Source organism: Mastomys coucha, unplaced genomic scaffold, assembly GCF_008632895.1.
Source record: "Mastomys coucha isolate ucsf_1 unplaced genomic scaffold, UCSF_Mcou_1 pScaffold1, whole genome shotgun sequence".
NCBI lineage: Eukaryota > Metazoa > Chordata > Mammalia > Rodentia > Muridae > Mastomys > Mastomys coucha.
Genome location: NW_022196891.1, coordinates 85,770,558 through 85,786,062, shown reverse-complemented (window position 1 = coordinate 85,786,062; position 15,505 = coordinate 85,770,558). Strand labels below are relative to the sequence as shown.

At 41.5% G+C, this 15,505-nt stretch overlaps 1 protein-coding gene across 1 annotated transcript in view; it reads right to left on the bottom strand.

The window, feature by feature from the left end:
- Positions 1–15,505, bottom strand: part of Ush2a (usherin) — a 689,504-nt gene that overhangs the window by 299,740 nt on the left and 374,259 nt on the right. The window contains 1 exon segment of the mRNA XM_031338301.1: positions 12,070–12,232. Coding sequence (XP_031194161.1) covers positions 12,070–12,232 — 163 coding nt within the window.

Sequence of the window (15,505 nt, the reverse complement as noted above, 5' to 3'; positions counted from 1 at the left end):
TCTCCTCTCCTCTCTCTTTCTTCTCCTCTTAGCCCCTCCTCTTTTCCACAGATAGCCCTGATTTTTACCCCTGCGGATGCCAAATTCAGCAGCATATTAAGGGCTAGTAGATAATTCAGTGGGTAAAGACCTTGCAAGCACAAAGAACTACATTTGATCCACAAACCCATGTGAAAAAAAAAACAAACAGGTATGGGGCAGCAATATGGGTCAAAGGTAAAGGCATGTGCTTTTTGTCTTGAAGACTTGAGTTCGTTCTCCATATGTGAACCATGGCACCCAGGCACCCACTCAGTTATACACATACAATAAGGAAAGGTAAAAAAAATTAAAAAGCCAAAAATGGTGGCTCATACGAAAGCTAGCAGATGCCTCCACTTGGTAGGCAGCCAGGGAGAGACCCTGTTCCTAAAAAACCAAGTGCATATCATTGGAGAAATGCCACCCGAGGTTCCCTTTGGATCCTAGATGTATATACACATATGCGTGTACCTGCACAGACACATACGCCTGTGCACACACAAATGCATGCACATGGATACATGGATGTGCACATGTGCTTGTGTGTATATGTGTGTTTGTGCCCTGGAGAAGTATATCAGAAAGTAGGAAAGGAAGCTAAAATATCTACACTCTAAAGATACAGATTGCTATCTTGTTACTATTTTGTTGCCTTTTGTTCTGTCTCTGTCGCATCTGCTGGCTGCTGGGTAAGCTATCGGTACCTTTGTAACTGATGCTTGCTGTTCTGTGCTACAGATGTGACACTACGTGCTACAGATGAGACACTATGTGCTTTCTTAGCAATACATAGGCATTGGTACAATCTTGATCTTTCTATCATTCATTGCTATGTATAATCTCTGGACATTCAGGGACATTCTCTACCCTGTTGTCCCCATTCTCTGCTTCACTCTACGTAGCCCCAACTTGATTTTTATGACACAGAATACCAGGGGCATACTTTTACAGATAGTTTTTATGTGCCCATCTGACTCTTTGCTTTTAAAACAATTAGGAAAGTAAAATTCTAGTGGTCTCAGTCTATACAAATAGATATGAACTGCAATCTTCTCATACTGGATTTATTTTAATAATCTGAAACTAATTATCATGAACAAATAATTGAGTAGATTCTTTGTTTGGGGTATGTGTAAATTGTATGTGTTACATCTGCAGTAAAGACTTGAGCTAGAAATCTTTTTATTCAAATGACTATTCACTCTGTGTTAGAGTAGTATCCAGCTGCCAACACACATTGAAGTCACCCAGAGTGCGTTTTTAAGGCACATGGTTAACTCAGAGATTTATAAACATCCAAAGAGGCTGGTGTTAAGAGTGGCATGCTTCTAAAACACCACCATGACACCAATGGATCCATTAACACTATAATAAAAATAAGTGAACACAACCACAAAAAGTAAAATATGTGAACAAAACCTCAAGGAGAAATATGACTTCTTTATGTAGAAAATTACAAAACTTTACTGGAAGATATAAAGTACTTAAATGAGTGGAATGATGATACATTTCAGCAGGTGAGACATATCTAAAGATTTTAATTCCTCCACAATAAATTTATTAGGGAGAGAAGCCATTACACAAACCTGTGGTATTTTGTTCACGTTAATCTGACATGCGGTCAGGAGAATCTGCATATGAGAACCGAGATCTTCAATTACAATGCACAATGAGCTAGAGGGCGAGGGAGAATTTTACTTGAAGATATAAAAGTATTGAAAAGGTTTTAGCTGTGAGAACCAGCAACTTAATTGAGCACACGGGTGATCTGTCAGACAGATACAGGGGGAAAACAAGGGTCTCAGAAGCCAGAAGCAGTGTAGCTGTAAGGTTCAGTCTCTTATGGACGTAGCCAAGGCCAGGAACACATATACTCCAGCTCTACATGGAAAATACACTTCACACAACAATGAGCAAATATTTAACTAGCCAAAACTAGAGTACTGTTTCAGATCTCATAAGCATGCAAGAATAAGTTGGGTAAAATACATAATGTTAGAATGACAATTAAGCCTTGTCTATAATACGTAAGCTGCCTTGAATAGCAGATCAAGTTTTAAGGCCTAGAAAATGAAAAAAATAATAAAATCTAGAGCAATCTCTCATTTTACCTACCAAATTAGCACAGCTACAGCTAGATGGATGTATTTGCACATGGTCAGAAGGCATCTGAATTGATGTGGCTTTTCCTGAAAACATTATGCCAGTGAAAATCAATGAATTATCTAAAAATTCCTGAATTTGTAATTTAGAAAAATTTAAAAGCTGAAAGTCATAAGGAAATATGAGGAAATACTCAAGAATCTAGCCCCCAGCAAAGAGTGTTGTTAATATGTTTTGGTGTTTTTATATTAGGTCATAGTGAACGTGTGTGATTGTAGGTGTGTGCACGTGGGATGATGTGATGAGACATTCCCATGGCCTCATGTTAGGTATAAAACCTGCGAAATGCTCACAGTAAATTTCAAATCTCTCTTTGTCTCTGTCTCTGTCTCTCTTTCTCTCTGTCTCTCCCTACCTATCTATATATCTACCTATGTCTGTCTGTCTGTTTGTATGTATCTATGTATCCACCTATTTAGGTATGTATGTATGTATGTATATATGTATGTATGTATGGATTGATGGGTGTATCTATGTAACTACATATCTCCGTACATGTCTATCTATGTATCTATATATCTATGTACATATGTATCTGTTTCTACATATCTACATATATATGTATGTATCCTCTATCTTCCTATCTATCTACCTATGTATGTATGTATGTATGTATTTATCTGTCTATCTACCTACCTATTTATGTCTGTCTGACTGTATGTATGTATGTATGCATGTATCTACCTATCTATGTCTGTCTGTATCTATCTGCCATCTATCTATCGGTTGATCTATTCTTTTGTTTCTTAGTACAACCCCATACTTTTATCTATCTTACAAACCTTACAGATGCATTCCTTATGGGTCTTTCTTCTTGGCTAGCCTTTAATCATCTGTACCAATAAGTTTAAATGTCACTGACATAAAGACCTTTCCTGACCCTCCATGGATGTTAAGTTTGCTATTATACAATCCCTTAGTGATGAGTGATTTTGGCTTAACTACCCTCAAGTTTGTAATCTTGTCCTTTTGAGCTGTTGTTTGACTAATTTTCATCATTCCTGTGGCATTTGGAGCCCCTCTCTACAGGGACTATACTTCCTTAGTTCCCCACTGCTTCTCCAGTCCTGCCATCATCTCTCTCGCTTCATGGGACAAGCTAGATGCCATTGTGTCGTATGGACAAAGGAATCAATATTTAATTTGATTCTGTGTTTTCAAATTTCTTTTAAAAAACTTCTTTCCTTATCTCTCTAAAAGTAAATGACTGGAAGAATATGTGATTTTTTTTTTTTTTTTTTTTTTTTTGGCAAATGTTCACAAACTAAAAACCCAAACCTCTGAAAACTATCCAAAGTTGAGTTTTTAAAAATCATTCCATAAGGCTAAGAACACACAGTTGGGACATGTTGCTTGCCGGTGGGCCGTTCTCTGTATCAGGACTAAGTAAACTCATGTGACTCTGAAGCCAGGAGAAGACGACTCTCGTGAGGCTGAAGATGGAGGAGCAACCGGTCACTATTTATACATGTCCACTCCTGAAGCTTCCCAAGAGAAAGCTGGGAGTGAGAGAAGGGATTCCTCGCCTTAGGTGGAATGTGTCATAGAACCTGGAGGAAGCTGCTCTGTAGAGTTTTTCTCTTTCCCTGTTGTCTTAATCAGGGTTTCTATTCCTGCACAAACATCATGACCATGAAGCAAGTTGGGGAGGAAAGGGTTTATTCAGCTTACTTCCACATGGCTGTACATCACCAAAGGAAGTCAGGACTGGAACTCAAGCAGTCAGGAAGCAGGAGCTGATGCAGAGGCCATGGAGGGATGTTCTTTACTGGCTTGCTTCTCCTGGCTTGCTCAGCCTGCTCTCTTATAGAACCTAAGACTTCCAGCCCAGGGATGGCACCACCCACAAGGGGCAATTGAGAAAATGCCCCACAGCTGGATCTCATGGAGGCACTTCCCCAACTGAAGCTCCCTTCTCTGTGATAACTTCAGCCTGTGTCAAGTTGACACATAAAACCAGCCAGTACACCTGTATACATAATTCTCCAACTTCATTCTGAAATCATTTCATAGGCAACCTTTATGTATGCCAGTTACTTACTGAAGAATGTCTCATTATAATATTTAGATTATTAAACTTCATAGGAATACTAGCTCTCCTCAAAGCTCTATAGCAGAAACCCATGTGGCTCTTTCATACAATGGGTGCTGAGCACGTGCCATAGAGAAATAAGTGGACCCACTCCAAAGAGATGAATGGCGGAGCCAGTGCAGCTTCAAACACATCTGCTTCTAGGCTGACTGACAGACATGAAGCCCCCCCAACAAGGTCTGAGGGTTGCTCAATGCTTTAAGTTTTTCTCCTTTTTAACAGAAAGAGGGATTTTATTTTTTTCAACTATGCCAAAGCCATAGGCATTTTGTTGGGTGTATTGATTCATTTGAATGTCCCTGGAAGGAGTTTGAATGAGCATGCTCCCTTAGGATGATGTCAGGCAGAGTTCCAAGGGAGAACTTGACCCTGGCCTGCTCACCCTCTGGGGTATCTGGGGGCCGAGTTCTGTGACTCTGGGTGTGGTCCGAGGCGCCTATTTACATAAACTACCACTATGCTGTTACCTCAATAGACATGATGTCTCAGGCACACTCATTCATTATGTCAGGAAAACAGCCAATTAGATATCAGACACAAATCCAATAAGCTACTGTATGAGGGTTGAGGGGAGATGAATTCTAAAGCAAGTTTGATAAATTCATGCTTAACTCCATTCTTGTGGAAGGCTCTGTCCCAATAATACATTTCAATAGCTTTATTGGCCATGACATCATGTAGAATCAGAAATGTCAATAAATGTCCTAAATATACATTCTCTAGCCAAAAATTTAAAGTGACATAGATCTTATTATTAATTTTTTTTGCAAACATCACACAGTTAACTTTTAAGCCAGATTAAATGCGCCTTTAAGAATCCTTCATTTTCACATTTACATTTATTTCCAGAAAGGCATCAAAAAGGCTGCAATAGCTCTTTCTTTTCTTCCTCTTCTGTCTTTGCATGAGATCTTGTTTTCCAAATTAATAGTAGCTATATTTATAATGTCTCCTATAATGATATAAAAACACCTAAAATGGTAAAGGAAGAAGGGTCGGGCCTGGTGTCCTGGTGTCTACAAGCTAATGGATCACTTACCACATCCTCATTTACTTCTCTATCTCTGTAAGGAACTATACAGTCAACCTTGTCTCTCATAAATGGATTCATAGTTGCACCCATCACTTGTCAGCTGATGGGGAGTTGTATAAGGGGCTATCATGGCTGCCCCCTTCTTTTCCTGGGTGTTAGGGGGCCATACCCCAGACTTTTATTGTAAAACCTGGGATCAGGGTGTATATTATTGGACCTTATATTCTCAAAAATATAGACCCTAGCATCAGGACAAGCAGCCCTAAGAGACAGACTGACAAGAAGTCAGGTCAATATTTGGTAGTAATGGTAGCCAGGCAGAGAAAGCGCTCTGCTCCCGTGGCTTCCCTGGAAAATTCACTCCATAGCATCTTGGTCGGTCGAGCTGAGCTAAGTCTGACTGCCCTTCCCTCCAACTCATTATGGGGAAATGAATTCAAATTGCTTGAAAAGAAGCGGCCTCTTTTATCTTCCCACTGACTGACACACAGCTACAAAGTTCTCCGACGGGGATTCCGAGTTACAGGCTGTCCTGCATCCTGGGGACAATTCCCCCTCGCTGCAGCTCCTCCCTGGGGGCAGCGCGTCACATATACTGCATGGCTTGCCAGCAGGACTTGGAAAATACACAGCTCCCTCCACAGTGAAAAACAGACCCCAGGGACGATAAAACAAAGCAGCCCTTTTCCGAACTGCCCCAGCCTGCCTGCAGTCTCCTTGCAACTCGAAGAAGAAGGAATTTCCTGGGATCATTATTTTCTTTTACCTTCCCCGGGAAACAAATGCTCCTTTCGCTTTGTAATTTAAAAAAAAAAAACAAAAACCAAAAAAAAAAAAAAAAAAAACCACAAGTTTATTGGTGTGAGGAGAGAGGGAGAGTAGGTATAGGAAGGTGGAAAAAAATCCCTGTTATCTCTCTAGGTAACCTTGACCCACACTCTGTATTTTCTGAGTTCATATGTGTTGAGATTTGCAGCATTTGACTAGTCACAGCTCCTTCCTGGTGACTGGCAGCTCCTAGGCAGAGTAAGTCACTGGGCAGGAGCATTTGAAGGGAAGTGGACCACACAGGCACTCCTGTCTTCTGGAGCTGACTGGAGCCCAGGAGAGGAGAGAAGAGCTCCTTCATGGTGCCTCTCCTTTGTCTTCGCTGGAAGCAAATCCCACTAAATCCCACTAATACCAAAGGCAGCTCCACCTTGCAGGGGCTCTGTGGGCTGAGAAAACCTTGTTCGTCACTGGACATCGGACCACCCCCAGATAGCCAGGCCGTCCCACAATTCAATAATCCCCATGCGATCCTGACTCCGGGGACACAAGGCCCACCCATCCTCTAAACATTCTAATCTGCATGCATTTGGCAATTTCGTACTTTGTTTTTTTGTTTACAACCATTGGAGAAAGACCCACAGGCAGGCAAATCCTAAAAGACAAAGAATGTTTAACCATTTAAGAGGCCCTGCAGACACAGGAATCTACCCCAGGCTCTCCCAGTGGCCCTCTGGGCACCTATCCTAGGGCTACGTCACCCATCTCATCTGAGTCTGAAATACCAGTCTATTCTGAATTATTCTCCTTTAGAAAAATGTGCTCTCAACTGGATTCTATGGAATTCCCTGCAAAGACAAGAGGTGTCCATTGCAGAAAATTAAAAAAAAAAAAAAAGGGAAAAATGGAGGACTATAAGCCATTCCTAAATATAATCATACAGAGATAATGCCGTTTAAATTACTATTTTCTGTTTGTTTTTGTATAGTGGCTGTCGGTTCTTCTAAGCAAGGGAAACACACAGTTAATGCTAATTTCGTCCTCACTCTTTCCCTCACATTTCCTGGTCTCAGACTGCTTCTTGCCTTTGTTCTTTGGAGAAGACCCCCTCTTGCCAGAGGAGTCCCTGAATGGGAAATACCACGTAAAACTCGTGTGTTCTGCCTGTCTCTAGTCTGGAGTGGAACTTCCAGAAACCAAAGTCGAGGTTATAGCAATACCAGGTTATCAATCCACGTTTACACTAAAGGCCCTTGGAGATGTTGCAAAGACTCTTTATTTCTCTCAATAACCCACAGCCTCTTTCTCAAATCCGTGTCTTTTTTTTTTTCTGCCCTACAACAGCAAATAGGGGATTTGAAGAAAGGAGTATTTGAAGATGAATCCTGAGCTGCTGTGCACAAAGGGCTCAGCAATTAGAACATCTCAGACACAAAACAATCTGCCAGGTCACCAAGCGCTGAAGATCACTTCCCAGGCCATTCAAAGGAAGGATAATGAAGAGCTAAACAATTCACAGAAGACTCCACAGTCATTGCTCGGGGAAAAGTGCAGGATGTGTGGCTAAGACACACCATTGTCTACTAAAAATAGGCTAACTCTAAGGACCACAGAAAGCTGGGTGGTGGCAGAGGGCTGGCATCAGAGGAAAAAAAAATGTCCTGAAGGAATTCAGAGCCTTTCTTTTTCTCTTCATGAAGTTCCTCTCTATTTACTTTCTTGGGAATTGGATAGTTTTATACTATTTGGAGTTGAAAATGTTTGGAAACCTCAATGCTGCTAGCATCCACCAAAACTCTTGGCACAGATTATTTTCATGCATGCGGCTAAATAGTCACTTATCATTTTGAAGCCAATTTCATGCGAGCCAAGGCTCTGTTACTTCTTGCAATTTACTGCTGTTTTTATTGAATTCACACATTATCTTTATTTAAAAATAGTACAAATTAAATATGTATGAAGCCATTATAAACCTGTTACCTAGAATTAAACTTGTTAATGAATACATCTGAAGTCACCGCGACGACAGTAGCAAATCACAAACACTAGGGGCTTTTCTACTGATTACGGTGAGGTCAGGGCTCACCTCAGCCAGGTGAGGGACTCACTCCTGAGAGACTTTTACTAAAACACTAACTGCAGACCAGTGAACCGCATCTGTCCACCCCAGGAAATTGGAATGGATGAGGCAAAGCAGGTGCCATTCCAAGAACTAAATCTCCCTGTAAATGGTGGGATATATGAGATCGTCCATTCCCTAGCGCAGAAGAAGGGCTTTACTTAAAGTCTGTGACTCTTACTAGCTTGTGCTGCTCTGTCCTCTGGCTGTGTTTTCAGAGTCGAGGCTGTTAAAACGCAGGGAATATCAGCTTTCTCCCACATCTTCCCCTGACCTATTCTGCTCTGTCTGTCTTTTCAACACCTGGGTTCTTGCCTCCAGTGCTTGAGAATAGCTTGGCTGGTGTACCACTCATACCTCACCCATATGCAGGTATCCTTTGGGTCCAAATTTTGCTGCTTTGTGTTATAGACCTAGTTAAAAACTAGTGGAAAGTCTAAGGAATCACATCTTTTTCACATATGGATACTCTTGTACTTTAGGGACAATGACCTGCAACAACGCTTTAACAATGCTTGCAACAAAGCTGGCAGTTCTGTATAGCGATGAGTGAACGCTCATTACCAGACAGATCTAAATTCACGCTGGGACAACACAGGGTTCTGGTCATACTGATCTGAGAGTGAAGGCTGCAGGGAATTTTCTTAAAAGTAGCTTTTAAAAGTTACTTAGTGGCATTAGCATCTAAATGCATGTGCTATGATTTATAGATACATAAAGCTTTACTTAGTAACAAAATATGGGAAAATAAAGGCTGAAAACGTACATGTCTATTGAAGAAAATGAGAGATAGAGGGGCCAGTTGGAAGTGCCGTCCTACTAATGACTCAAAAACCCAATATCACAACGTGTAAATGTCTCTGTTGGCAACACAGCACCACCTTCATAAAAACAGCACCAGACGTTCTCCATGGAATTAGAATTTCATTGTCTAAAGGATTATAAGGAGAAAATTCTGTAAAACAAATAATAAGCCAGAAATAAGCACACGATTTGGCATCATTTGTGTGAGAAGTCATGTGTGTGGGAAGAATAACTTAATCATGTAATGGAGGAGTATATGTAGACAGAGGCATGGATGGCTTGGTAGACAGGCAGACAGATGACAGACAGACAGGAGGATGATAGAAGAGACTAGGCACTTCCGTTTCCTGTGAAAAACAACACTTAAGAACAGATTGGAATGTTGGTCTGCTTTTCATTTTTGCCTTTCAAATTTTGACTCACGGGAAAATAACTTCTGACAAAAGGATGGAGACGTTTTAGTAAAGGAGAATCTTCTGACACAGGCTACCAACATTGTTACAAACCAAGGCCCTGGCTTTGTAAAGTTTTTGCTTCACTGCCAGAGTTGCCACATGGAACAAGGATCCTGGGTGGGTGTCTGCCCACAGAGCTGGCTGTTCTGGCTTGAGAAATAATGGCCCAGGTACCGGCACCTGTTCCTCCTGTCTTGGGAATCCTGACTGCTGACTCTTCTTCAGCAGCCATCAGAGCTGTTCGTCATGTCCAGGATGTAACTGATGAGCCGTCCGACAATTCAGCCAGCCTTGTGTAACTCTAGGAAGCAGATGATCTCTTTTATAACTTTGACGAATTAACGTTTAATTCCTTCCTTAAGGGAACTAAACACAGGCCTCCCTCTCCTTAGTGTAAATGCCACCTGGCTGCCGACAGCCAACAGGACAAGGTGTCCAAATCCCTGTACTTGACTTCCAGTAAACCAACAAAAGGAGGTTCCTGGGACTGACTCCAAGACGTTCCTCCACTTCCCGCCTTGCTCCTCCGACGCCAAGTCGAAAGCACAGCACAGGACTCTCTAAGTCACGCCTTGTAATTGCTTCCAATTTGTCTGTTTTGCTTTTGACAATTAACAAGCCGAAATGTTATCACAGAAGAAGAGTTCATCTCATTTATAAGACTAGGTTTTCCCGCCACTAAAATATGCAGGCGCTCTGTCCTTCACTACCGGCAGGAGATAAATGGCTGGTTTTCGTTGCTGAAGAATATATAATGGTTAAAAAGTCACTTTTTTCCCCCAGCTCTACATAAATCACGGAACTAGTCAATATTTAATAATGCTTGCCTTGGTCTGGAGTCCCTTGATCACCCCTGTCATGTGTAATAGCTCCCTCTCCGATATCTTTGACATAAAAGCCCAGCTTTACTGAAATGCTAACATGTAGAGGGTCATTACGGATCGACATTTACCTTAATCTGTGACTGCCAACCATGAACCGATAAATTCCAGCAGATTCCACTGGGAGAAATCAGTAAACTTCTCAGTGGAAAGACGTGAAGGAAAATTCTGCCGAGGACAGAATACATTTTCTACAAGGGCTGCTTAGCAAATGGATTCTGACTTTTGAAAGTTCTCTCGCTGCCCAGCTTTGCAACATTTAATACCGTTTTGATGGTTTGAGGGACGGGATGACAACCAAAGATGACAGGACTTAGAAGGCAAGCAGAAATGTTCTCCACAAAAACAATGCAAGATTAAACAGGAGGGGAACATGGCCCTTGCATTATTCACCCGGCGGCCTCCGTTAGAAAGAGCTGGGCTGTCATGGGTCTGGCCTAAATGTTGCTTCTTTTTTCAAATCGATCATCACTCTTTCACCTCATAATCTTACGAGTGCTTCACAGCAGAATACATCAAAGCCCTGATTGCATAAAAAAGGGACACGCCAATCTTTGAGGGGATCAGCCAAGCCTCTGACTCAGAGTCCACTCAGTGTGCATTTGCCTGCTTGCTTGCAGACACACTATGGGCCTTGAGGAATACCCTCTTCAAAGCCTTGAAAGGTTCATTTTTCTTTCTCTTTTGCTTTTATACACTTTGGGGATGCGATTAAGTCTTACAAGGAGACAACGCAGACAGAAACAAATGATGTTCTGGAGGGCACCATTTTCTTTTTACTAGAGCATCTCTATTTGCTACTCGTTTAAAAACAAACATTTAAAACATCTCCTACAAAATGACTATGACTTCTTTGGAGAAAGCGATAAAGGAAACAGTTACTAAAAATACAAATTAAAATTTCCAGTGAGACACGTCCTGTCGTGCTTCTCAGGTAAGCTGTGCTAACAGAACCCAACATACTGAATTGGAGAGTTTGATGATATTTTCAAGAAACACCAGTGGTCCAATGCCTCATTTAATTTAATACTCGCCACACCTAGATTACTATGTTAGTGGAGAATTATGAAAACGGCAACCAGAAGTAAGTTACCTGAGGCGAAGTGCAAAATCAAGGCTGAAGCCTTTGTACAAATAATATTTTAGGTTTGAATTGTGTTTCGGGCGGGGAAGGGACACACAGGAACTCTCAGTTGCTGGACATCCAGCTCAACACCCCAGAGGTGATTGAAAACATAGAGCATGCCAACCCGCAGCTGTTTGATGAATCGCCCATACCTATGATGGTGTTTAATCTCTATGTTAGAAAGTCACAGAGGCTGATAAGAAGGAAGAAATAAACTGAGCAATTATTTCAATATGATAGAATAGAAACCATATACAGATTTCCCTTCTCTTTCTGGAATTTTCTATTTAACAGTTCAGCTAGTTGACCACAGGTAGCTTAAATACCAGAAACAAAAGCACTTTTGTCCTGTGAACCCAGCCTGAGTACAGATGGCAAGAACCGTCTATACAGTATGCTGGTACACACCTTGCTGGACCCTGCCCTGGTTGTGGCCCTCACTGCAGTTCCAGGTATTGTGCGTACACTGAGCAAGCCTCTCTAACTCATCTACTTAGGTTGGATTTATTAAGAAAAAAAGTCCAGAAATGAAACTTAGGCTAAAAGCAAATGCTCACATCCAGGTTTTCTGATGTTATGGAAGCTCTAAGAATTGCACCCAGCTTACCTCGATCTGCATAGAAGCTTCCGGTGAAATGGATTGAGTAGGTTAAGAGCCCATTAGGGTGAAGAGGGGGATCCCACCTCACGTGAGCTTCCCGGGATCCCTCAGGTTCGACAAGCACATTGACCGTGCCTTCTGGAGGAGCTTCTAGAGTCCGCTTTTCTACCTGTGAGCACAAAAGGGATTTACTTTGTTTGCAAATAAAATATGTGCACGCCGTGGTCTGAGCATATCTCCTCGAAGAATCTTTTTGTGGTGAAGCAAGCTATTTGTGGCAGTAGCGTCGTGTCTGCATGCCTTGGTTTGCCAGGATCTAGACAGACCTTGTGTGTTTCTTCCTCCTGCTGAGAAAGCTTAGAATTTCAGTTCCTGACCAAGACACTGGATTGTGATTCCTGCAGGATTTCAATTGGTTCACAGTGAGCTTGTGCTCGTGGCTGCGCATAACCACAGATTTTCAGAGATGCTTAAAGATGATTTTTAAGTCATTGTAAAAGAAAGAGAGATACTAATGATATGTTTTCCTAAATTTCCAATTTCTTGGTGGGAGGGATAGACTCTTGTGGAAAAGCCTGCTCCTCCCCTTCCCTCCCTTCCCCTCCCCTTCCCTCAGCTCCTTTCCAGTTCCCCCTCGGCCCTTTCCTCCCCATCCCTTCCCTTCTTCTCCCCTTTTCCCTTCCCTTGTCTTGTCTGAGCTCTGAGCTGTGTTCCTCTTTTGTATGAAAAGATGGCACCACCAGCTGAAGTTCCCTGAAGAAGTTGCATCTGGGTTAAAGAGCCCGGATGACTAGTTAGGGCCCCTTGTGTTTGTGAAGTGTTGGGACATTGCATATCCAGAGCCAGAATCATCTTGGACTATCTTTTGTTGTTGTTGTTGTTGTTCTTAAATTTTACCCTGAATAGTCTTTTACCACCCATGTCTGAATCTGATTCACACCTCTTGACCTTCAAGTGAAATCTTGGGAATGTACTCCCTGAGCAGACTCCAGACCTTCACCAACCCGAAAGCCAAGTATATCAACAGACAGCATCTGGGATCTACAGCAAAGTCCCTGGCTTTTCTGTAGCCTGCCTACCTAACGCTCCCACCAATGCATTTGATGAGAGCATGGATTTATTTGTTTGGTTGTTTGTTTACTTACTCATTTTTTGGTTATGTAACTACGAAGTGTTTATGTAATCATGTACCTGTGTAACCTGTCACTCAGCTCAACCAGCATCCACATTTCTGGGTCATGTTCATTCACATTTAGCTCAGAATAAGCTATCTCTGATTCCCCACGGAGTGAGGCGGCATTTTGCATGGATGCATCACGATGGCATCAAGAAATAAATGTACCATAGTGAATCTCACCGAGAGACAATCACAGTGGAGGTTGACGGGATGTCGACCTGCTTAGACAGAAAGTGAATTGCTTCAAAGGGAAGGCTCTGAGATTAAAAAATGAGTCTTAAACTGGATGAGGATCAGCAATGGCTCAATAACTAAGTGTCCAATAACTAATAGACCAATAACATCCAAGTGTCCAAAGGAAGATGTAATTGTTGGCAAGAAAGTAGAAATGGGCCTACAGCCTTTTTTTTAATTATTATTTTTTTAATCACTGGCTAAAACTTGGTAAACTGAGCATCAGTGGCCCATATTTGACCTTTCAATGTTTATTGAATATGTAGATAATTTTTACCTTATTCTTTGTGTGTGGATGTCTATACATGTGTGTGTAGGTGAATCATGTGCATGCACATGTACTTGTGGGTGCCAGAAGGCAACTACAGGCGTTGTTCTGTAAGAGCTACCTATTTTGTTTTTAAGACAGCATCTCTCACTGGCCTAGAACTCATCAGTATGCTAGGCTTGCTTGTGGGAACATACTAGTCATCTGCCTATGCTTGTCTTCTAAGAGTTGGGGCTGGGTCATCCGTGCACACCACCACATCTGGGTTCTGAAGAGTCAGACAGAAGTTCTCATGCTTTCAAAGAAAGCACTTTAGCACCTGACTATGTTCCTAGCCCTGGCTGTAGTTATGCAGTACAAACAGGCTCATTCAGCCCACCCGAGAAGATCAAACACAAGCTCCTGTGGCAGACAAATGCTCTCTGTTACGAAGTCTCTATTTGTTGAGGTGAATCCATTTCTCCAATTATGAAAATAAGCGTGAAAAAGACTGAGTGTTCATTTTTAATAAGTGTGAGGTTGCAGGTGTTTTGTCTTTATCAGAGAAGGGATCTGGGTTCTTTGGGGGAAGAGCTGTCTGCCCATACCTTGCTTCAGTCACAAACAGCTATGCACAAAGAGTGATGAAAAGCTAGAATGGAGAGATCATCTTCATCCTCTTAATGTCTGTAATAACGCCGCGTCTTTAACTATGTGTACAGTTCTAATCATTGTACAGAAGGGGGCTTAAAAGAGTTTCAAACGAAATGACACTTGAAAAATCAAATAATGATAATTTCAGATAATTATATTAGTCATTTCAAATGCCTGGCTAATTCAAGATAAACATTTTCTTAGGTTTCCTTCAGTGTTTGGATAAATATTCTGACTTTTACTCTATACAAAAATTTATAACTATACCATTTTTCTCTGACCAGGAAGGTTTTTGTCTGTTTGTTTGTGTTTTTATTTTTTTTCTTCTTAAGTATTTATGTTGCCTTAAGATGGAAAAGGCCCTTGGAAGGGTAGAAGTTGGCTCAGTTTTGACCTAAAAGTTTCCTTTGAAAGAGATAATAAGTTTAAGAACAAATGTGTGTAAAAGCACAGAAACATTTCAACATAATTTCCATTCTTAATAAAACACTTATCACACTCCTGAAACTCTTAGGTAAGTAATATTGACTTAATTTTTCATCATCTTTTAAAGATGAACCCTCTTGGGAAAGCTAAGGACTCATAGAACATGTATGTTTCTAAATGAGGAGAATCACTAGGTTTAGAGTCACTTCCCGTGTCCTCCTACAGTTCAGAAAAATCTTTTCCTTGTAATACTTATTTTACTGGTTTTACTTATGTGTTTGTATGTGTTTCTGTGTGTGGGCATGTGCATATGAATACAGGAGCCCACAGAGGCCAAAAGAGGATGTTGGTTTCCCTGGAGCTGGGGGCTCAGGAAGTCATGAGCAGCCTGACATGGCTTCTGGGAACTAAATTGGGTCCTCTGCAAGAGCAGTGACTGCCCTACAGCCAGAAGTTCTCAACCTTCCTAATGCTGATACAGTTCCTTATGTTGTGGTGACCCCCTAGCCATAAAATTATTTTTGTTGCTACTTCATACCTGTAATTTTCCTACTGTTATATATTGTAATGTAAATATCCAATGTTTTCTGGTGGTCTTAGGAGACCCCTGTGAAAAGGTCATTTGACCATCAAAGGGGTTATGGCCCACAGGTTTAGAACAGCTGCTTTTAAGCTCTCAGCCATCTCTTCAGTCTCCGAAGTTT